The sequence below is a fragment of the Meriones unguiculatus genome, chromosome 7 (genome assembly GCF_030254825.1).
Source record: "Meriones unguiculatus strain TT.TT164.6M chromosome 7, Bangor_MerUng_6.1, whole genome shotgun sequence".
NCBI lineage: Eukaryota > Metazoa > Chordata > Mammalia > Rodentia > Muridae > Meriones > Meriones unguiculatus.
In genome coordinates, this window is record NC_083355.1 from 81,062,235 (window position 1) to 81,085,880 (window position 23,646).

General features: G+C 39.0%; 1 protein-coding gene and 1 long non-coding RNA gene across 4 annotated transcripts in view; one reads left to right on the forward strand and one right to left on the reverse strand.

Annotated features, from left to right (window-relative positions):
- The first annotated feature begins 202 nt into the window (after positions 1–202).
- Positions 203–23,646, forward strand: part of Hif1a (hypoxia inducible factor 1 subunit alpha) — a 44,684-nt gene continuing 21,240 nt past the window's right edge. Inside the window, exons 1-2 of one of the 3 annotated variants that reach the window (XM_021651031.2) lie at positions 203–648; positions 22,484–22,677. In XM_021651031.2, coding sequence (XP_021506706.1) covers positions 614–648; positions 22,484–22,677 — 229 coding nt within the window. In that variant the 5' untranslated portion in view covers positions 203–613. The remainder of the gene's footprint in view (positions 649–22,483; positions 22,678–23,646) is intronic. The other 2 variants (XM_021651033.2, XM_021651034.2) reach the window with 2 other exon arrangements.
- On the reverse strand, positions 8,984–20,599 carry LOC132655250 (uncharacterized). Its single transcript, XR_009592995.1, has 2 exons — positions 20,427–20,599; positions 8,984–9,546 (listed from the first exon to the last, which is right to left on the reverse strand). It is a non-coding gene; the product is annotated as an uncharacterized LOC132655250 (long non-coding RNA).

Sequence of the window (23,646 nt, forward strand, 5' to 3'; positions counted from 1 at the left end):
CCCTCCCCGGCCGCACACAGCCGAGCACGTGAGCGGGGCAGCGCGTCCCAGCTGGGTCTCAGCTGACCTCTCCCTGATTGGCCGAGAGCAACGTGGGCCGGGGTGGGGCCTGGCCGGCTGCGTCGCTCGCCATTGGCTGCCGGGGAAGCCGCCTCCGCTCAGGTGAGGCGGGCTGGCGGGGGCGCGCGCGCCGGGCCCGGCGGGCGCGCGGCGAGGGGAGGGGAGCCGAGGTCCGGCGCGCGCCCGAGCGCGCCTCCGCCCTTGCCCGCCCCCTGCCGCCGCTGCCTCAGCGCCTCAGTGCACACAGCCTCCTCGTCTGAGGGGACGCGAGGACCGTCCTCGCGGCCGTCGCGGGCAGTGTCCGGTCGGGCCCTGACAAGCCAGGCGCGGCGGCACCCGGGAACCCGAGCCGGAGCCCGGCGAGCGCAGCCTGCAGGCTCCCGCCTCGCCGCCCCGGGGGAAGGAGGGAGGGCGGGGGGCGTCCCGCCTCGCACCCCGCCTCCGGACTTGCCCCTTTCTCTGCGCGCGCGGACGGAGCCCGGCGCTTAGGCCGGAGCGAGCCCGGGGCCGGCCGCCCGCCGGGAAGGCACCGCGGGCCGCCGCCGACTTCGCCATGGAGGGCGCCGGCGGCGAGAACGAGAAGAAAAAGTAAGCCGGGCCGCCGCGTTCCGGGGGGGGGCTGGCCTTTTTTGTCTCCGCTCTCCTCCCGTCCCCCAGCCTCCTCCCCCCCCACCCCCGAGCCTCGCGCGCCGGGCGCCCCAGCGGTCCACGTCGCCATCTTGGCGCGGGGGGTGGGAGTCCGCGGGCCCTGCGCTCGGCGGGGCTGGGGTCTCCGCCCCGGACGCCCGCGCCGTCGCTGCCCAGCCTGCCCCGCGCGCCCATCCGGCCGGCCGAGGCCGCCGCCGGCTCCCGCGCCTTCCCGCCCCGCTCCTCCCTCCGCCTCCAGCCGCGAGGAGCCGGCCCCGGGAGGACCCCGCGCGCGCTGCCAGCTTCCCGGGGTCCGGGGCCTCGGAGGCCGTCCTCCCCCCCCACCCCACCCCCCGGGGTCTCTCCCCCGAGCCTCCTCGCTGCGCCGCCGCTGCCTTTGTACGTTAGGGAGCTGCTCCGGGGGGTGGGGGACCCGAAGGTGCTAACTTTCCGGCTTGCACGTGCGGGTTTGGGTTGTGATGGGGGGGTAAAAACTTGGCCTCCGTCGGGGTAACGGGAAATCTGGGGGACACGGCGTCGTTTGCCGACAACTTCCAAGCTTCGCGGACTTGTGCTTGCATCACCTGTCAGGGGAGCCCCGAGACGTTACGTGTGGATGTGTACACGCCTCGATCGCTCCTGAAAATAGCTTGCCGACAGCTTTGGTTAAACTTAGGCGGATAATTTAATGAGACGGGGAAGGGGGGGGAGTTACACAGCGAGAGCAAATGAAACTGGTCATCAGGTTAAAGTCAGATTTGTTGGAACACCTGAAAGAATTGTACCGAAAGACATAAATCCGGAGAGAGAGATCTTCTGTGAGAACTTAACGTGAGTTCATGAAGCATCTTGTGGTTTGAGTCCAAGGAGCACATTGTAGAATTATGAGTGCGGCTAGCCAGTGGTGGTAAGACCGACCCCTGCCGCCAGCACAGTTTTGTCTACTTCGATATTGTAACCTTGAGGAAATCAGTTTAAGGGAGTTGAAGGTTTATAGTAAGAGTTGTGGTTACAAGGTTGCCTTAATTTACTCTTTAAGTCCTTCCAGTCTTCTGGGAGAGACTAATTCCCTTTATCCATATCAGCAGAAGATAGCGTATTCATTTTCTTGCTGTTCTGTAGATCCCTTCCTTGTCATGGTCCTTACATTAGAAGGTCCAGGTCTCATTTTGTACGCACCAAAGGGAGCACTTTAAAAATGTTTTAAAGTGAGCGTACAAGTCTAGACTTAACCCCACGAGTTACTAGAATTAGTTGCAATTAATTTTGCAGAAGTGACTATAATGCTTTTGATGAAATGAAGGGGCTGCTATTCTCTAAACCTTAGGCAGATTGCCATATTGCCATTGTGTAGTGCCAACTTACTGTCCTTATTAAATGCTGAATTATATTTAATACAGTACACCAAGTTAGACACCAGTCACTTCTCATTTAAATGCGCTGTATTTTTTTTTTTAAATCAAAAGTAGTTTTTATAATGGATGAGTGAATTAGCTCTTGTGCATCAGGCCTGGTTCTAAAATGGTTTTTAGATTTTCCTCAGAGCCATCTGTTAATTTAATTTTTCTCATTTGAGGTTAGCAGCTTTAGATCAGATGGGATTATATTTCTTAATATAGAGGTTCTTAATATCGCTAAAAGATAATAAACATGAGTGATGGGTCACTCAACAACCTTTAGGTGCCATTTACTGAACATGTCCTTTTGAAATAATTTTTTTGAAAGATAATTGAGAGATTGAGAGGTAAAATTTTTCTTTATCCATTTTTTTCCATCTTAAATGAGCATCCAAAGTGAACATGGGGGAAAGAATTTTGCTTTTTTAATAGAAGAAAGCAGAACAGAAAATGCACAATAAATGTAACAGGGATTATGTGGTGTTGACTCCTTAGCTGTTGGGGCTGGACCTAATTGACTTAACATGCATATGAATTCTCAGATTTCATCAAGCTCAGTCTGTGTTCCTAGTTTGTAGCTTAACAGATAATTACTGGGTTACTAAAGTAAAATCTCTTAAGAAAGACATTTCTTAATTTCCCCTTTTAGCTTTGCTCACTAAAAATCAAGGAACTCATTTTTCTTATTACAATTTAGCTTACCCCTTTGTTTGAGGAATCAGCATTCTAACAATTTTAGAGGGTAGGGATGTGGAGGCAGAGAGATACTCACAAGTTGGAGTCCCAAGCCTTTCCACTTGTGATGGTGGCAAGTTACTGAGTATTTCAGGATTATGTGCACCACCATCCCACCACCTCCCCCCTTATAATAGCTAACCCTCTGAAGATGAGATAATGCATTTAAAGCACTTAGGTCAGCACATGGAGTAGTAATCTTTGTAACATTTTGTATACTTGAAAATATGTGTTAACTGTAAAAGTAATAGTTCAGACTTCCATAACCTTCAAGCCTTTCTGGATATATTTTCTTAGCTCTTCTGTGCCTTCATGCATTTTTCTCTCTATAGTTCAAAAAATGTAAAGACTGGCATTGAATGCAAAGGTTGAAAAGAGTTCTTTCCTGATGAAGCAGTGTCCCTGGGCTGTGGCATATAGCACCAGTTTCACTGAGCATATAATATACTCTAGGACTCCTCATCACAATTCCTCACCCCAGTGCTTCCTCCTTAAATGGGTCATTTTGATCTACTCTGGGCTCTAGTCATAAGCACATATTCTAGTCACACTGGTTATTTCAGCAAGAGAGATCTAAGGTAGTGTAGTTTTAGGGCTGGTAGTAACTTTTTTTCTTCTTGTTCTGATGCGCAAGTTTTGAGTAAACAGTTATAAACACTAATTTCTACGGAATTTAGCTTTGCTTGTACCTACCTCTATTGTTAAGACCACTGGCCTTCATCACAAGGCAAGGCTTTGAACTTGTATTGGTTGGATGTTTTCCGCTCAGTTATATGAAACATGGGTTGATACACTCCGGTTTAGTGTTCTCTGAGCTATCAGGGTATTTGAACATGTTCCAGTTCACTCCCGTAAGCGCCTTATGAAGTCTAGAAAAGTCTAGAAAGTCCCAACTTTCTGTGGGTTAGCTTTGTAGCTCTGCTGCTGTCCTGGCTCAAGGTTTAAATATTGTGCTTACATTTCAATTTTTTGTGTACCAAGGATGGTTTATAGGAGGCTAAGACAGATTATTCTCTTGACTTTTGTTGTGCTTGTTGTTTTAAGAATTTAAAACTGTTTATGCTGTTGGTTGTAAGATAATGATTTCTATACATGAATATTAAAGACGTAGGTTAAACCTCTATAGTTTTTAAAAAGATGGATATCTTAAACGCTGAATCACTTTTTTATCTAAAATTGTTAGCAAAGGTCTGTTCCTGCACAAGGAGAAAGTAATCTAAGTAAAGATGTGGGGTTGAAGTACTTTCCTACCGAGACACTGATTTTAATTCACACACACAAAAAGTTAATTTGTGTCAGTCATCCATCCCGTCCGTGTACGTCCCCTCCCTCCGTCCCCTTGAGATTAGACAGCAACAGTTGGGTTTTACCTGCTTATGGAATAGGTATTTATTGCATGTTTTCTGATTGATTCTAAAGGGTTTGAAAAGGAATTTAACAAGTCAATGTTGTCATTGCCCAGCATTTTGGTAAAAATACAGTGGGAATGTTTAACCATAAAAATTTAATTATGACAACAATTTTTCTTTATCTCTTGAAGTATTAAGAATGAACTACTTTTGTGTGTACTGGAGTTGATATTAAAGTTCCTGCTGTCTCCAATAAAAAGTAACAGAGTTATCTTTTTACCAGGCATAGTCTTTTAGACAAACATGAAGAATTCAAAATTGTAAAACAAAAATTAAAGAGACTATTCTTTAATAGTCATGGAGACTATCTCCTTACAGTGTTTGAAGTGATTGTGTATGTTTTATCTAGCTGTTAAAAAAAAAAAACCTTAGCCATTTCTAAGTGTAAATTTAGCAGTGGCAAATTTTGTCATGTGACCGACCTTTTCTTACAAAAATGGAATCTATAGCCAATTTACAACGCCCAGCTTCCACTGTACTAGTCTTAGCCTCTGGCACAACTGCTTTCTGTGAATCACAAACCTGACTAGTCCAGATTGATACTTCATGTAACTAGAATCATATGGGTTTTGTCTTTGTGTGAATTTCACTTCAGATGATGTCTTTTCGTTCATGTTGTAGGATGTATAGACTCTCCCTTCTTTCTAAGACTTTGTGTATCACAGTGCTGTGTTATTTGGTCATTTACACTTGGATTGCTTCTCTTTTGCTTCTGTTGTGCTGATGAGTATGTGTGTGTGAGTATCTCACCAAGGTTGTGCTTCTAGTCAGTCCTGTTAAGTTACAAGGCAACAAGTTTTTGAGGAACCTAGCAGTTTCTTCCCTAGCAGGCTCTACCTTTTTAATATTTCTACCAATAGTGCAGAGATTTATTTCTCTTTAGCCTCCCTAGCACTTGTAGGTTTGGGATAGGATATTTGTTCTTTGTGGTGGCTTCCTAATATATTGAAGAGACTGTATCTTTAGAAGATGTAAAACTACTTTCAAGCAAACAAAACAAAATGTCAGAGTTTGCAAGTAAACTTTTGCAGTTTGCAAGTAAAAGCTTTAAAATTTGTTAACTACCTTTAAAATGGAAAAGAAATTTTTCTAGAAATTAGCTTAGAGTTGATCTTCTAGAATCTTCTCAGAAAGAAATATTTAGTGTCAACTAATGTGTATCTGTTCTATTGAAGATAAAGCCCCATTTAAGATAATAACTGAAATGGCACCATTTTTATAAAACAAAACACTCCCATTTAGTAGTTCTGCTCATCTCCCTATCATCTATTAGTGTTTTCTTACTAATTCAACTTGGTTAGAATACTAAATAAAGACTATTTTAAGGCATCATTTGAAACTTTATTTTCTTGTTAATGGGAAAAGGCAACATAGCTTATGTTTGTAGTCCTTGGCTGTTTAGAACAGTCATGATTAGACAAATTAAAAGTGTTCCTTAGCTGGGCACGGGGTCACACGCCTGTAATCCCAACACCACAGGAGGCAGAGGCAGGTGGAGCTCTCTGAAGTCTGTCCAGGCTAGTCTATGAAGCCAGTCCTTGACAGGCTACACAAAGAAACAAAAATAAAAAACCCAACCAAACAAAAAGTGCTCTTTAATGTTGCTATTTTCACTGACAGAATGATGAGGGTTCTGTGTTTCCCCACCACCACCACTGCGCCCTTTTCCTAATAGTTGTGAAGATAAGTTTGTCCAACATTGGTAAAAATAAGAGTTTAAGGGTGGAAAATTGGAATCTTTAAGTAGTGTGATATGTTTTATTTCTTATGGGTCTTTTTTTTTTTTCTTATAAATTTAGACACTAAGCCAGTTTATGTAAAGAGATACCTTCTTTTTTCCATTATAAAATTGGGCCCATGTTTCTGTAGGCAAAATCTCAAATAGATTGAATTTGAAAAACATCTAATAGGGAATACTGTCACACATGAGCCCTAAGTATTTGAACAAATGAAACAACTGATGAATAATTGTATGAACAAAGAGAATGCAGAGGATTTTAAAGAGTACCTTTTTTTTTTTTTTTTTTTAAGTCTTCCTGTGTCCCTTGGGTATTTTTTTCCTTATACGAACCTTTCTCATGCTTTGGAATCCTCATGCTACTTTTTTCAGTTTTAAATTGAAAATTCAGTTTTTTTGAATTTTAATTTTTGTCACTTTTTTTGTTACTTTTTCTATTTATTAGAACCAGAATAGAGGACATATTTTGTTGATAAACATAGCTGTGTAATAAGTCCACAGCTTGAGAAGTAAATTAATATCCTTTAAAGCCTGTTTAAAATGCCTCTTAAGTTCTCTAGTGTTCCGAACATCGAGTAAACATGAAGCACCTGTGTATGGCTGTGGAAAATCTGCCAGGTAAACATGTAGAAAGTGTTCACTCTGGTTTCATCTTCAGCAAACATTTATTAAGTGTGCTGCACCTGTCTCGCTAGTGGATAAGTGCATATTCTCTGAAGCATGGCTGCCAAAAATTCCGTTGTGTACCACTGGGTAAAGTACTCAACTTCCATGCCTTTGTTTCTTGTGTTACGTGACTTATATATATATATCCTTATGCAAATATGATACATAATAAATAAAATATTAACAAGAGCTGTTAGCTGTTCAAGTGTGCTAGTGGATACAGTGACTAAAATAGCAATACTCCTTTTAAAATTTCATCTACTGGAAGGGTCGTCCATGGAACAGCCATTATTGGGTTCTGTTTATTGCCTTAAAGAAGGTAATCAATTAAATTTTGCCATAGTAAAAAAGGAAAAAAAAAATTCCAAAGTCTCTTGGAGATTTGATAAGACTTAAGATCTGTCCTTTAGATTTTTATGACCAGACTACAATCCTTAGCCTTCTCGGAGAACATTTAAACTTTTTTCTTTTTAAAAAATTACACAGTTACTATATATTTGTTTTCATTGTAAAAAAAAAAAAAGATTGAATTATAAATAAGGGTAGAAGAAAAACTGAAAGTTTCCTTCCCTACTACCACTACCGTCAGCTTGTCGATAAGATATTTGCTTCTAAAGTGTAATGTGTCTCTGAGAGATCATTTTAATTCACATAATTTACATAACTTAGAGTATATACGCTTTGTTTTATATATATTCTTTTAATCTTTTTCTTTAATACTGTCTTCACTGTCTTTCACTGCTAGCTATAAGAACTACTTTATTCCTTTTAACTTCCATAATATTTAGTTAGTATATATATATATATACATATATATATATACACACACACAATTACTATTGTGGTATTATAAACAATACGCTGAGTAGTCCTGAATTTAAATATGTAATCTTAAAATGATTGTTCAAAATCATAGCAAAACATTAGTGAAATACTAAAAATATGTAGAAAATGTGCTTTTAATTTTGTCAATTACTACTAACAGTTAATATTTGTCTTGTGTGTGTATGTATGTGTACACGTGTACATGTACATATATGCTGTTTATGTGTGCATGTGAAGGTTAGAGGCTAGCCTCTAGTGCCAAAACTCAGAAACTGTGTACCTGTTTTTTTAAGACGTAGTATCCTACTTGGACACTGAGGCTTACCGATTAGGCTAGGCTGAATGTTCAGTGAACTCCAGGGATCTGCCCATCGCTGCCTTTCCAGCAGTGGGATTGCAAGTATACAATACCAAACCACCTGCAGTCCCAAGCCTGACTTTCCGGGATTGAATGTGGGCCTGTATGCTTATATGTCAAACACTGTACTGACGGAACAATTTTCCCAGCCCTCCATACCCCCAGCAGTTAGCTAAAATTATACTATTTGGTATGCTTTCATATCCTTTTTCACTTTTTGTGAGCATTTTCTATTTTAATCACATGCTTTTAATAGTGCAGGGCCACTAGAGAGGTGGTATTTCTTATGCGTTAAAGCATTTCAGTTAAGAGTGCCTGGGTTTATGCAGGGTAGGGTGCACAGCACTCTGGAGGCAGAGACAGGCAGGTCTCTGGCAATTTGAGGCCACCCTGATCTGCATAGCAAGTTCCAGGATAGCCAGAGCTGTGTAGAAAGACCTTGTCTCAAAATAAAACAAGAGTGCCTAAGTTTAAAACTCAGTTTTATTACTAACTGGCTTATGTCACCTAATGTTTGTATGAAAATGTTTGGTTTTTTTTTTTATTTTGGTATTACTACCAGTTGCCTTGTGTTAGACATAGTTTCTAGATTTGTTACTACTGATGAACAATTATAATTTATAGCCAAGAATGCAAAGATTTTGACTTGAGATAACCCCTAATCATTTCTTCCTTTAATTTTAGAAGGCCTTTGAGGTGATTATGAACTTATCTACAGAATAGAGAGACTTTGGCTTACAGATATTAGAAAGTTGAAAATAAAATGATTACAAAAAAAAAAAAAAAGAAAGAAAAGAAACAAAACCTATTTAGAAGCTGGAATTGGCTGTACACACCTGTTATCCAGCACTCTAAAAGGTGAGGCAAGTGCTGAGGCTATATAGTGGTCCTTTCTTAGAAAATCAAAACATGAATTAAAACAGAAATTGTTTAGTAGAGGCTAATCTGTCATCAGCATTATCCTGAATCTTACATAGTCTTTAACAGTGTTTACCCCCACGGGACATTAATATTCGGTATTTGATCCATTGAATCTCCCCTCTTCTTCTTGAATAAATATGATGTTAATTTTGAGAAGATCTTTTTGAAAAGTACATAGTGCTTGTTTAAGTAGTGCGAATAAATATCATTTAATGTCTAATATGAAATTATACTTCTAATTTTGAGCTTTCAAGTCCTGTAACATTATTTAATGTTGAAGTTTTAATTTGAGGCATAATTGAGGACCTTTAGCTAAAGATCAATTCATTTCTGTCAGTATAAATTACAGATGTTAAATATAACCCACAGTGGAAAAAAGCTTTAAAATGTATGGAGTCTGTTTACAATCTATTACATGTATATAGTAACATAAATCTTTTGAATGCATTTACAGTGCCATCTTTCTACTGGGGAACATTAGTTATATGTTTCAGACCTGTGATGTAGGTATCTAAAGACAAAGGTGAAGGCACATGGCCTCAGTAAGTGCTGAAGTGTAACTTTTTTTCTGTTTTGATTGCTTATCTGTCACCACGCAAAGTCCACAAGCTGTTCCCAGCAAGAGGTCTTGAATCCCGAAGGACCTTTATATGAGAGTAGTTCCATTTCCTCTCATCTCGTTTATCTCATCTAGGATCTGTCTTCAGCCATTTCATTTCTTGGTCTGAGCCTTTTGGGGCTCTCTTTAATTTTTTGTTTCACTTCATGTGTATTTTCTCTTTCAACTTTCTTTTTCTTCTCTTTCATTGCCTAAAAAGAAAGTTTAAAGATTATATATACTCTTCGACTTTTCTTTACAGATATTTGAATTCTCTTCCTATCTTCTCCACAAAATTTGCTTAAACCTTGGTTAGGGCAACAAGTAACAAATAATAGCAAGGCTGGCACATCTGCCTACTTCCTTCCATAACATCAGCATCACTTTCTCCCAGGGTCTCATGGCTGGCTTCAGAATGTTGTTCAATAACTATTCCAGGCATTTCGACGAATTATGAAGGGAAAAGTATGATATTAAAATTAATAATAAAAGAAAGCCTTAGGGATGGGCAGATAGTTTAGTTAGTACTAATACGTGTTTAGAGAAAACTTGAATTTAGCTGGGTGCAGTGGCACTCACCTGTAATCCTAGCATTCAGGGAGGCAGAGGCAGGCGGATATCTGAATTCAAGGCCAGACTGATCTACAAAGCAAGTCCAGGACAGCCAAGGCCACACAAAGAAACCCTGTCTTGAAAAACCACAGAAGAAGAAGCAGAAGAGGAAAGAAGAAGAGAAAGAAAGGAGGTCCTCCTCTCCTTCCCTCTGACCCTATCAGTGGACTTGGGGAGAGGCATGGGGAGGAGATGAGGGAGAGTGGGTGAAATTGGGAGGGGGCTACAGCTGTGATACATACAAAGTGAATAAACTGTAATTAAAAAATAATTTTTTTAAAAAAGAAAAAACTAATGTAATTCCTAGAACCCGTTTTTAAGGCTGGGTATGATACAGCACATATTGGTCAACCCAACATTGGGGAAATGGAGACAGGAAGATCTTTGATGTGTGTGTTAGGTCAGCCAGTCTGGCCTCCTCCAGTGAGAGACCATGTCTCAGAAAAAAAGTTAGATGGTATTTGGGGAACTGTACGAGTTTATTCTCTGTATTTGAGGAACAACACAAGTTTATTCTCGGGACTCTGCACACATGTACATTCCCACACACACGCACCTGCACCCACACAGACATAGAAAGAAAACCGTGGGCGTTAGATACAGGTATATTATGTATGTATGTTACAAAGTTGGGTTGATCATTCCCTTTCACATTTTAATGGGAATTCTCTGGATATAGTCAAAATCATTTGAATTAGCTATTTATAACCCACTTTAAAAACATTTGGTGAAAATAAGTTTTTGGTGGATGAAAACGATTTGAGAAGTATGCAAATATACAGTCACTTTGAGCACCTACTATCTCACAACCTAGAGACCCTTGTTCACATTTAGGTCTGTGTGCATGTATGTGTTTAAATTTAAGATAAGAGTGTATCATTCTCAACCTACTTTAAAAAAAGAAGTGTGTGTTTTTCCAGTGCTACACGTGGAGAAGACTAGAATTGTGTAGAACTAGCGAAGGTTAAACAAGATTAATGCTGTTACGTGTAGCCAAGTGTACCGCTCTCTCACTTTTCCTTTAGATAGTTGATATATAGTCTGCTTATCAGTATCACTTTTTTAAAAATTATTTAATTTTTAGTGCATTAGAGTGAAGGTGGCAAACCCCTTGGAATTGGTGTTACAGACAGTTGTGAGCTGTCATGTGGGTGCTGGGAATTGAACCCAGGTTCTTTGGAAGAGCAGACAGTGCTCTTAACCACTGAGCCATCTCTCCAGCCATCTCTCCAGTATTACTTTTATAGCAAAACTAATTCTCAAAAAACCATCAGAAGGGTAAGTGTTTCCTAACACCATAGGGTGTAATTTACAGGGGATTACTGAAGAGTTAACTAAAAATGTTTGCCTTGCTGTATGTAGTAAACATTGAAATTTGCCAATAAGTAGGGCTGTTTGAAAGGCTGAACGAATGGCATTACATTGTAGAAATGTTCCCGTATTCACCTACTTGGCACATTTAGAGTAAATCTAAGCTTCCTGTTATTAACATTAACGGAGGCAGGGCTAATAACAATCTTTAATTCATGTGTCTTAACTCTAAGGAGTGGAATCTCTGGGTCAAAAACATGTCACTTTTGAATACTTTCAATACTATTCACTATTAATGTCTGAGAAAGTGTGAACTAGTTTATGCTTTCCCCAGTACTTTTCTTTCTTTACTTTTTTAATGTCTGTTTTGTCTGTGTGTATGTTAAGTGCACCATGTGGGTACAATACCCACAGAGGTCAGAAGATACCCACAGAGGTCAGAAGAGGCCATTGTATCCCCTAGAACTGGAGTTACAGCCACTTGTGAGCTGCCATGTAGGTGTTAGGAATCCAACCCACACCCTCTCTAACAGCAATGACTGTTCTTAACCATGGAGCCATCTCTCTAGCTTCAGGAGTGCCATTTTCTTGAACTTTATCGTCTTTAATATTTAATTTGAAACCCCAGCAGTGTTTTTATTACATGTGATAAAATACAGCTCAGGCTAGTGCAAGAAAGAAAATGCAGTTGGGGTTCACACAGCTTAGCTTTCTTTTAAGAAATAGTTAAATTGAGAATCTCAATTCAAATGTGTCTTCAGAATGTAATCCCTCGCTTTATCTAATTGCTACTTGCCATGTGTGTTTCTGTAGTTGCATGTTAGTGTCACTCTGCCCTTCACAGGCTACCTGTATAGAATTAAAGAGTGTAGCATTTTTCACACCTGCATGCATATAGTTTGTAATTAAAAAAAAATGAAAAGAGTATTTCCGAGTATTTGGGTATCAGTTTCCTGGAATGATGACAGTTTGCCCTGCTTGAGTTATTCATTATTAACCATGTGAATGGGATTTTCTGATTACATGAGTCAAGTGTCTTACTCTTGGTTTTTGTCAAGTGTCTTACTCTTGGTTTTTGGTTGTCTGTGAGATTATTATCACCTCACAGATAGGGCAAGACTGATCAATACTGGCATTGCCCTAACAGGGTGTGGGTTTATATTTTACAGAAGTTTCTGTCGAGCATGGTATTCTGCAGCTGTTTTTAAATTTTTTCTTATGATTGGCAGGTTTATCAAGCTATTTCATCTTCTTAAGTAAAGTAGCAGTGGTGCACAGTGCTTTGTCTCTCTCGGTCTTGCTTTCTTCGTCTGAATTAAGATGATAAGAATCACTGCTTTAAAGGATTGTTAGGTCTAAAGAAACACTAGCCCATGTGCAACACTCCGAACAGTAGTTCTTGGTACGCGACGTTCACATTATAATATTTGTTAAATTGTTCTCAGAAGACTCTTTAGAACTTTGAAGATTCTGATTAAAATCATTAAAGTTTGTCTTTCTAATTCATGAAAGAATGAGGTCCTTTGAGCCAAATTAAAATAAACTTTAATCCTCCTCTTTACTTTTTCCACAAATATCTAGCCTTTGTATATTAAATGAAGGTTTGGTTTTGTTATGTAACATTAAATATTTTCCATAGTGATATTGATAAAAAGGGAGGAAATGTGAATGGTGATTTGACTGTTAGAGGGCAGGAACTTAAAAACAGTATTTCCATATTCTTTTGGTAATAAGAATCCTATCAAATAGCCCTCAACTTATTAGTAAAGGAAAGTTGGAAATCACCTCTCTTTGTAGATAACACAATTAAAGTAGTATTAAATGAATTCTCGAATCAGTCTTCACTGTGATGGGAGTAAAGAATATTGCCTTTTTGAGTGTGAATATTTTTCTTTATGGACTGGAGAGAAGGCTCAGCAGTTAAGAGAGTGCTTTGTTTTTCTTTCAGAAGACCTAAGTTCAATTCCCAGCATCCACATAATAGACACATCTAACTATAACTTCAGCTCTGGGGAATCTGACATCCTCTTCCTGCCTCTACAGGAACCCAAACACACATTTGCATATACATCACACACAAATAAATTTTAAACATGTTTTCTGTAGTTGTTGATCACAAAGCTAGCATTGAACTACCATGGCTTATATTTAGTTATACATTCATCTTTTATAAATGTTTTTATTTCCTCAGTTGAGGGAATGAGATAAGAGACATTCCCAAGCCTTTCTAGCACTCTCTCTCTCTCTCTCTCTCTCTCTCTCTCTCTCTCGCTGGTTCAACTCAACTGTTCTGGCCCAAACTCCTCTCCAAGATGACTGTTTCAAACTGGTTTCTCTTGACTCATGATTGAATTGCTCTGCTTAGACTCAAACTAATTCTGTCACTATGTTTTAATCTTCTGACTCTTGCTCATTCTGTTGTCACCTGTGTCTAGCTTGTTCTCTCTGCCACCTGTCTCTGTAAAATTGGCCCAGTAAAAAAGCCTCTTCTCTCTCCCTGTGCTACTCCTAAGTATCTTCTCTTCCCTGTCCTGTTCTTGTGAGAGTTGGGGTTATCCCATCTCTGACTCATTCTGCCAAATCTTTCTCTAATTCCTCACTTTGTCTGCCACTCGATTAAATGTCACTTTCAAGCATGCCTGCTTCCTTCTATAAACTAATTTATAGTTTATAAATTGTTTGTAATTAAAGGTTTATACATTTAATAAATTACAATATTTATTGTTTCAGATTAAAGGTATGTACTAAGGATGTATCTGTATTCCAGCCAGATCATACTGTAATTAAGAGTGTGTCCTCATTCCAGCAGGACCACATAGACCTATAAGGTCTTTGGATGCAATCTCTTGCCAAAGCAGCCATGTGACTGTTAACATTTCTTGACAATATTTCACAGATATCCATGTACCGGTCTCACTGATGACACTAATTAAGCTAATAAATTTTGATGGTTCAGGCCATAATTGAATAGTTTTGATATAGTTATTTTTACTATGTTCTGTTTTATTAGATTTCTTTTAGTACAGTATGATTTTTAAGGTTAAGTTTCTTGGAACTGGGTTTAAATTTTCAATATTTAAAAATTTTTAAAAATTTACATGTATAGGTGTTTTGCCTGCATGTATAACTATGTGTGGCATGCATACTAGCTACATCCCTGGAGGGCATAAGATTCCCTGGAACTGAGTTATGGGTAGTTAGACACTATCATGTTGGTGCTGGGAACCAAATACGTATCTTCAAGAGTAAACATTTCTAACCTATGAGCTGTTTCTCCAGCCTTGGGCCTAGTTTTGTTACATAAACAGCCTTGCACCTGTAGCAGGAAGGAAGAACTGGCCCTAGTGGCATGGGTTCAGGATTGTTAACCCTGGTGGCACGGGCATAGGAGAACTGGTGGGCTGACCAATTCCACCCAAGCCCAGATCAAGGGCTCTGAGTTGGCCTACCCCAACGTCCACCCCATCTATGAGCTGCTGAAGCTGGTAAAGGGGCTGATCCTGCAGGTCCATTTTGGTTTTTTGTTTTTGTTTTTTAATTTTAGGAGGGAGGTTGCAACGGCAGAGGGCAGATATGAAGGGATGGGGAGATGAGTGAGATTGGGGTGCATAGTGTGAAATTCACAAAGAATCAATAAAAAGTTAAACAGCCTAGCCTTGGAGAAAGCATTGTCAATAATCGTGCTTACTAATTTATTGACTATGTTACTAGAATTTTCTTAGAGACGAAAGCTTTCTAATATGACAGCCTCGTTCTTAGAAGCTGTTATTAGGAAGCTTATTCCCATGTCATGTTTATCAATTCTAATGTTCACGTGTCCTATGAAAGAAAAATAATCCTTGTATGACTTTTTTATACATGCCCAGGGGCCTCAGTCTAAGTATTCTGCATTTGAAAAAAAATTGTAATCTTGAGCAGAGTGTAGTAGTACAAGACTAATCCAAGCACTCGGGGAGCTGAACTGGGAGATCTCAAGTTCAAGCCCAGGCTGGATATTATTTCATGAGGGTGGGGTTGGGGATCTCATGCATGAAGAGGACCTTAACCCCCAGCTCAGATGTGGCCTATAGGCAGTTCAATCTCAGTTTGAGTTTCCTAGTAAGGGGAACAGGGGCTGTCTCTAACATGGACCAAATGTATTGCCGCTATTTGATCACTTCCCCCTGGTGGAGGACACATTGCCAGGCCACAGAGGAAGAGGATGCAAACAGTCCTAATAAGTTCAGATGGTAAGGGAGGCTTACCATCAGTTCAGATGGCTGAGTTCAGATGGTAAGGGAGGAGGGCCCCTCTTTTCTGAGAAATAGAGGAGGGGCATGGGGGGAAAGAGAGGGAGGGGGTCTACAGTCGGGATGTGAAGTGAATAAATTATAAAAAATTTACATTTAAAAAAGGGGGAAAGAAGTCCTTTAATTTGTTAATTTTTTAACTTAAATTACATTCTAAATATCTGAAATATAGAAAGGCATAAGCCACTTTAAAAATGGTGCCATCTTCTTTTCACATGGAGTCTGAGACCTACATACAATAATGTTACCCTTTTCACAGACAACAAAGTAAGATTGGAGGGTTATTACTCATCAAATTTATTAACAATGCTTAGTAGCTACTTGTGTAGTTGGTGAGTAGAGACTCTTGTGTTACAAGAACTTTGTCATCATTTATAGCATCTTCATCATGGTTAACTTTTAGAGGTAAAATTTCCAAGGTATGATTTCTGTGTATATTTATTCTGATCTTTTACAAAACTTAATCATCTTCCATCATACTCAAAGAAATTCTTTTAAAGGGATGCTTTCTTTTGAATATATATAGAAAGTTTAGTTTCTCTGATCTAAATTTGAATCCATTACTACATTGTAGTATATAATCAAATAAACTGAAAGGAGGAGGTACTATTTGCTCTCTCTGTTCTTTAGTGCTGTATCTATAAATTCAGCCAAGTAGAGATTGAAACATTTGGAGTTTGTGGAGGATAGCATTTCTATTGAACAAGCACAGAATTGGTCATCTTTAACAGTGTAGCAACTAGTGAAACAGATTTTATACTTAACACATGAGTATTGTATCATTTAGATGTTAGCATCTTATATAAGATAGGAACTTATGCAGATAGTGGTATCTTCAACATGGAAGTGGAAGTGGGTTTTGGAAGCATTCCTTAGAACACAGAAAGATGACTAACGTAAAAGGGAGTACTGTTTGCCCTTTGTAGCTTTGGGCATACAACCATAGATTCAGCCAACCAGGAACTGAAACATTTAGGGAGAGGGAGGGAAATAGCATCTCTATTGAGTTCCCACTGTTGAGTGGGAAGTAGCTGATATGATTTGGGGAATGCCATTAACACATTAACATAGCTGGTAGGGATCCACCAGTGAATCTTAACTCTGACAGGTGTAGCATTCATAAAGGTATTTAAAAAAAAAAAATCTATGTATAAAGCTCTCACTTCCATTCCCAGCAGCACACACACACGTTACAGAGAATAGGAACAACATTATTCATTTGACTATCTTTGAACCTTACTCACATTTTTGAGGCAGTGTGATTGTATATTTTCTTAAATACACAAGCATTCTTACTGTTTTCATTGAGTATTTTTGTAGCTTATTTCCAGCAGTTGTTACCATAGTCAAAAAATTTTTGTCATGTTTCAAAAATTACTTGCCTGTGTTTGTAAAATTTGTTTTAAGACCTGCTGGTGGTTCTCTGCTAGTCTCTATGGCTTAATTATCACCTCTTAGTTTTATGTTTGTTGAAATTGGTTTGTTAGATTATTTTTTGTTCTTAAGTTATTACAAAATAATGACACAAAATGTGTCTTGATCCATAGTTATTGATCACTCAACAAATCTTTCAGCCCTGGTATACCATAAGGTATTTTGCTAAGTAAGTAGAAAATGTGTGTGCAGTTTTTATAATAATGTGAAAGACACCAGATTTTTTTAAAGATTTATTATTTTTTTATGTACATGAGTATTGTGCCTGTGTATATGCCTATGCACCACATGCATGCAAGTCCCCCCGGAGGCCAGAAGGTATTGGATCTAGAGTTACAGGTGGCTAGGTATCTTGTAGAATGTTTGGAATTGAACCCCAGGCCATCTGCAAGGAACAGCCAGTGCTTTTAACCACTGGCCCCTCTTACTAGCTCAGTATATCAAATTTTAATGTGCACCACAATTTCATGAAGGAATTCTTTTAAAAGATTTCTGGACCTTACTCCTCATTCTCCAGTACAGGAAGTCTGGTCAGTGATTGACCTTTGGCATATATAACTACTTATCCTTTTTTTCTTATTCATATAGTTCTGATGAGATTAATTTAAATAGTACAGGATTTGTCTGTCTTTTCCTTCTCTAAGATTTATTTTTAATTATGTGTGTGTGACACACAATGTTTGTATCTGTATGTCAGTGCAGATGCCCATGGAAGCAGAGGCTTCTGATCACCGGGAGCTAGAAATGAATATAGGATCAGGTCTTGTGTCCTCTGGAAGTCCAGCTCATAACTACTGGGCTATCTCTAGCCTCCCTTGCTTCTTTTTAACTTGGTGGTGGTGGCAGAAGAGAAGAAACTCAGTCAGGAACCCCTTCTTTGTCTGTTTTTGAGACAGGGTCTCACTGTGTACCTGTGGGTGCCCTGGTACTTGCTGTACTCCAAACTCATAGAGATCCACCTGCCTCAGCCTTGAGAGAGTGTGATTAAAGGCATGTATCACCATGCCCAGCTAAAGGCTCATTTTTAAGTTTATCGATTATAATTTAGGAGATATTTTAGATTACAGTGCCGCCTCAACTCTGCTGTCCTCTTCTGCCCAGCTATAGGATGATCAGCTCTTTTTTAACCAATCAGAAGTGAGGGGGAACAATTTTTACACAACATTGAGACAGGAAATTCTTCATAATAATGACAATACCCGTGTCCAGACTGCAACCAGATCTCTAGGCACAGAAATCGGCATCTGAATACACAGTGCACAAGACCATCCCCTAACACAATAACATACTGATTCTTGTATTTGTGTACCATTTATCAAATAGATTTTCTAAGTCAAGAACTGTTCTAAGTACTCCGATGAAGCCTGTGGTAGCTCAGTAACCAATTGGTTTCCCTTAGTAAGGGGAACAGGGACTATCTCTAACAGGAACTCAGTGGCAGGCTCTTTGACCTCCCAATCCCCCAAGGGAGGAGCAGTCCTGCTAGGCCACAGAGGAGGACTTTGCAGCCAAACAGGGTCAGATGAAAGGGGAGAAGGTCCTCCCCAATCAGTAGACTTGGAAAGGGGCAGGGAGGAGATGAGAGAGGGAGGGTGGAACTGGGAGGGAATGAGGGAACAGGATACAGCTGGGATACAGAGTTAATAAAATATAATTATTAATAATAATAATAATGCCTCACAAAAAAGATATTAAAACATCAGTAAGTTTTGATGATTAAGTGTTTTCTATATAATAATATTGCATGTGTAGACATAATTTCCTTATCTTTATTAAATGTTTATAAACAAAACAAAAAAAAAGAACTGTTCTAAGTACTTGGAATGTTTAACTTGAATGTGAGGCTGAAACAAAGACTTAAAAAAGTGGAGGTGAGTGCCTTGTTAGGTGCCAGGAAGCTGTGGTCCAGAACAAATATTAAGAAGGTTCTGAGGAGGAAACATCTGAACTGTTTAAAGAACAGCAAGGAACTAGTCTAGATAGCAGAGTGGCCAGGCATCTGTAGGCAGAAGCAGGTTCATCGCTGAGTTGGGATATGTAAGGAGACCCTGTCTTAAAAAGAAAAGGAAAGAAAAAAACAAAACAAAACAAAAAAAAAAACCAATAAGAAAGGGGAAAGGTAATAAGATAGGTTAAAGGAACCATTTGGAGCTACTTATCTAAATGAATCAGTATTTTCTTAGTACACTACACTAAAAATATATTGAGGCCATATGAGAGTGCCACAGTATCAACAGTCTGAAAAAGAATTAAGTGGATCAGAACTGCCTTGTTTTCTGTGAATGCTTCAATTTGAATTTTAAAATAAAACATGTAATTAAATACTTTTGAAAGTCATTTCATTTATACAATACCCAGGGAGGGTAGTAAGGGAAATAGCAGAGATCGGGTTATAATGGACACTGACACACATACACTTTTGACAGGGTCTCACTGTATATGCCTGACTGGCTTGGAACTTGGTACGTAATCCAGGCTGTTCTCAAACTCACAGAGATCCATCTGCCTCAGCTCCCAAACTCTGGGATTAAAGATGAGACATCACACCTGGCACATTTTTCCTTTTTTAAATTTGTGTGCAGTGATGGCTGTGATACTCAATTTGGATGATCAGCGATCAGTCCAGAGGTAGAAAACCTTATAAGCAACTTGAAACACTTAACTCTCCTCCCTTTTCTAAACAACTTAACAAATCTAAACTACTAAAATACAGCCACTCACGTGAAAGACTTGAGCAAAAAAAAAAAAAAAATTGAAAATGCTTCGAGGGTCTCACTTAGAACCTGAACTGCCTACCTTATCTACCCCAAGGAAGGCTGTATCAGTCGTCTATCACAGAACTGCAGGGCTCACCAAGAATTATTTTTGCAAGAGATGGATCCTGTAGTACCTCTTACCGTAGCCTGCATCAAGAACTGTGCAGACATGCAGCATGTAAAGTACCATATTTCTGTAAATTACCAATTCCAAATGTTAGGGGTCTTTTGGGGGTGGGGGTTGTTTTGTTTTGTTTTGGGAGTTAGGTTTGGGGGGGTTGTTTTTTGTTGTTTTGTTTTTGTTTTTTTTTTTTTTTTCTAAGACAGGGTTTCTTTGTCTTTCTAGACTTGCTTTGTATATCAGGCTGGCCTGGAACTCAAAGAGATCTGCCTGCCTCTGCCTCTCTGAGTACTGGGATTACAAGCATGCATCACTGCAACTGGCTCATCTGTGTTGTTTTGAAGTACAGATTAAGTGAAATTCTGCTTCTTCTATATCTATATGATGTGGTATTTCAGCCAAGTATATAAATAAAGTTCTTTTTATTGCTTACCAGTTCCTACAACTATTCTAGATACAATATAAACTAGTAAAATAGGTAAATCTGTTTGGCTGGTAATTACACCAAAAAGCCTGTTAGCTTCCTGACTGTAAAAATGTGACTTTAAGAGCTGAAATCAGGGGCTCACCAGGTTAAAGTCACCATTCTGTTCCCAGCACCGATGGCAGACAGTTCACAACTTCCTGTAACTGTGGCTCACAGGAATCCAATACTCTCTTCTAGCTGCCACAGGCACTTGTACACACGAACACAAATAAAATAAAATATTTTTTAAAAGAAACTAAAATTATGGAGACTGAGGCAGACAATAGCAAGTTTGTTGTTAGCCTGAGCTACAGCGCAAGAAAGTATCTCAAAACAAACAACACAAATAATAAAAAAAAAAAACTAAAGTTAAATCATGACATTAAAATATTGGCAAGTGATCAAACTTATCCCTAAGATGGTTGACTTATAAAATGTTTAAATTATCCCTGAACTCTGTTATTTGGCACAAACAACACAAAACTTTGTAGCTTTGGAAAATAAGTTGTTCTTTCAGTTTTCTTTGTTTTAAATTCTGTTTGCATTTCTACAGGATAGACATTCTGAAATAAATGTTCAAGAAAATGTTGGGAAGAGGGTAGAGAGAGCAAGCCCAAAGGAATGCAGTGTGTTTTAATCATACCTAACCCCCTATTTGTGACAAGTTTCTTAATAACCTTACTTAAAATCTTAAGGTTCTTGAGTCAAATTGCTGTAGAATCAGGGGTGGCCTGCAGACCACATGTGCCCCCCCTAATATCCAAAATGTGGCTAATATAGGAGATTGTAAACGGACATAAAACATTATTTCTTGAAAAATTTTTGTAACTCATTTGTACAGTTGGCAACAATGTTGTGTCCCAGTGTCAAAAAGTTGGACATACCCACTAAATGTTTAAATTGAAATTTTTGTAACAGTTTAGAATCTAACAAAGGTATACATTCTTAATTAAACTCTGAAAACTATGTATAACAGAGTTGCTGAGAACTCTTGACAGTTACTTAAGAAGGGTTCTTTCTATGCTTGTTGCTTTCAGCCTTATACTGAAAGGAAGGAAACTTAAAGAAGTAAGGATTGTGTGCTTTGTTCAAAGTACAAGAACTGAGTAAAATGAGTCCCTGTTACTTGCTAAATGTTTAATAATTTCTATGAGTTGTTTTCAACATTTACCAAATGCCTGACCTAATAAGATGGGAGCTGAGGAGTAAAACAGAGACAGCATTCTCCATTAATAGATAAAACTGTGGAAGAGTAAAGACCTACGCTGACTTTCCTATCCTATTTGTTACACAATTGCTATTTTAAATCCATAGAGCCCTAGCTTCTTTTTATAAAATGGGGGTACTATTTTAATCTATTTTGGGGTTGTTATGAGAGAACTAAGCACTTAGTGCAGAGTAATATTTGATAGCGGCATGCTTACAGAAAGAGCTTAAGAACAGAGCCAGGTTTAGCCTTATGTTCAGTTCAAAGTAAGAAGAACATGTTGCTAGCTAGTTAAGCAAAAGAAGACAGCTTTGCTTGACAGGACATAAACAGATCTGACTTTCTGAATGTATCATTGTATTGAAACATCTTTACTAGCCCACCATAGTCAGTATTATGCCTCAGCTTTATTTCTTCCACATTCCTACATTTATTTGGTATCTATTATGACAGTAGTAGATAAGGAGTATGTAAGGAAGTAAGCAACTGAAAGTGGTAGCTTATTATAGCTGCTAATGTACAACCATGGTGTGGGGGGGAGGTATTACTGCCAAAAGAAACTAATCAGATCATGTAGAGCTATTAGTATCTTAGCCTGCCCATAAGATTATTACCTGTATTCAAATTATTATATACAACCTTAGTTTCTTCAAACTTACTTAGGATGTTTCTGTGCTGAGATTCTTTGTAATGACTCTGGGGTATTAGATACACGAGCTACTGTAAATTTGGGGGTGAAACATCTGCTTTGGGAGTGTTTAAAGCTTGGACATCTTTATATTTTCGGGGGTTCAAAATTTGTATAAGTATCTTACACAAAAGTTTGTTCATGCCCCATACAAGTCTTACATAATTACATGGTTTCTTCTAATTCTTATACGGGAAACAGGGAAATGCAAAATTTTATTCAGGTTAAAACAAACTAACATGTACATTCTTGTCTTTTTGTTAAGTAGGATGAGTTCTGAACGTCGAAAAGAAAAGTCTAGAGATGCAGCCAGATCTCGGCGAAGCAAAGAGTCTGAAGTTTTTTATGAGCTTGCTCATCAGCTGCCACTTCCTCACAATGTGAGCTCACACCTTGATAAAGCTTCTGTTATGAGGCTTACCATCAGTTATTTACGTGTGAGAAAACTCCTCGATGCTGGTGAGTTCTGCAAGGACATAATAGACCTGAAAATCAGAAATTAAATTCAGTAGGTAACCACAATGCCTTTGAAGAGATTTAGTGTGTGTGTGCATGCGCACCTGTGCATACAGGTCCATGTCAATATGCTCAACCGTGGAGCCATCGCTCTAGCCCTATAATGCTGGGGTTTTTGTTTGCTTGTTTTAATTAAATTTTTATTACATATGTATAGATGTTTTGCCTCCAACACCTTCAAGCCTAGTATTTGCAGAAGCCAGGAAAGGATGTCACATTCCTTGGAACTGAAATTAGAGAGAGTTCTGAGTGCTGGGAATTGAACCCGGCCCTTTGAAAGATCAGTCAGTGTTCTTGTCTGCTTAGCCATCGTCCCAGCATGGCCTCCACACAGTGCTTTTTAAAAGTACCTAATTACGTTGTTGATCTGTATACTTTAAATCTTTTCAGTATTCTTTACTCCTCTTACCAAGCTTTGGTTTTCTTAGTTACGTGTGGGAATAATTCTTTTTGTACTGTAAGCTGTTTTGGCTTACCCTTTATTTTTAAACACATAAATAAAAATTCATTAACTCTATAGCTCCTGGTACATTAGCATGACCTGTGACTAGATATTAGAACCCAATAATATTGTCTCTGTTTCATTCTGTAGAACATATACTCCATTCTTCCACATGACAGCATCCTTTTTTCTTGCTATCTTTTAAAGCTACATTCAGACATTTAAGATACTGGCCGTTTTTCTGCATTTCCTTCTGTCTACATCCACCCATCTCTCCTGAGACAGGTTCTTCCCATGTAACGCTCGCTGGTTGGTATCTTGCTATGTAAACCAGGGTGAACTTGAACTCACAGAGACCCACCTGCTTCTGCCTCCTTAGTACTGAGTGTAAAGTAATGGCCTATCTTTTTAAAATATGATCTTCTCTTTTTTCAGTGATTTGCCTGTTTGCAAATTCATTTATTTTAAGT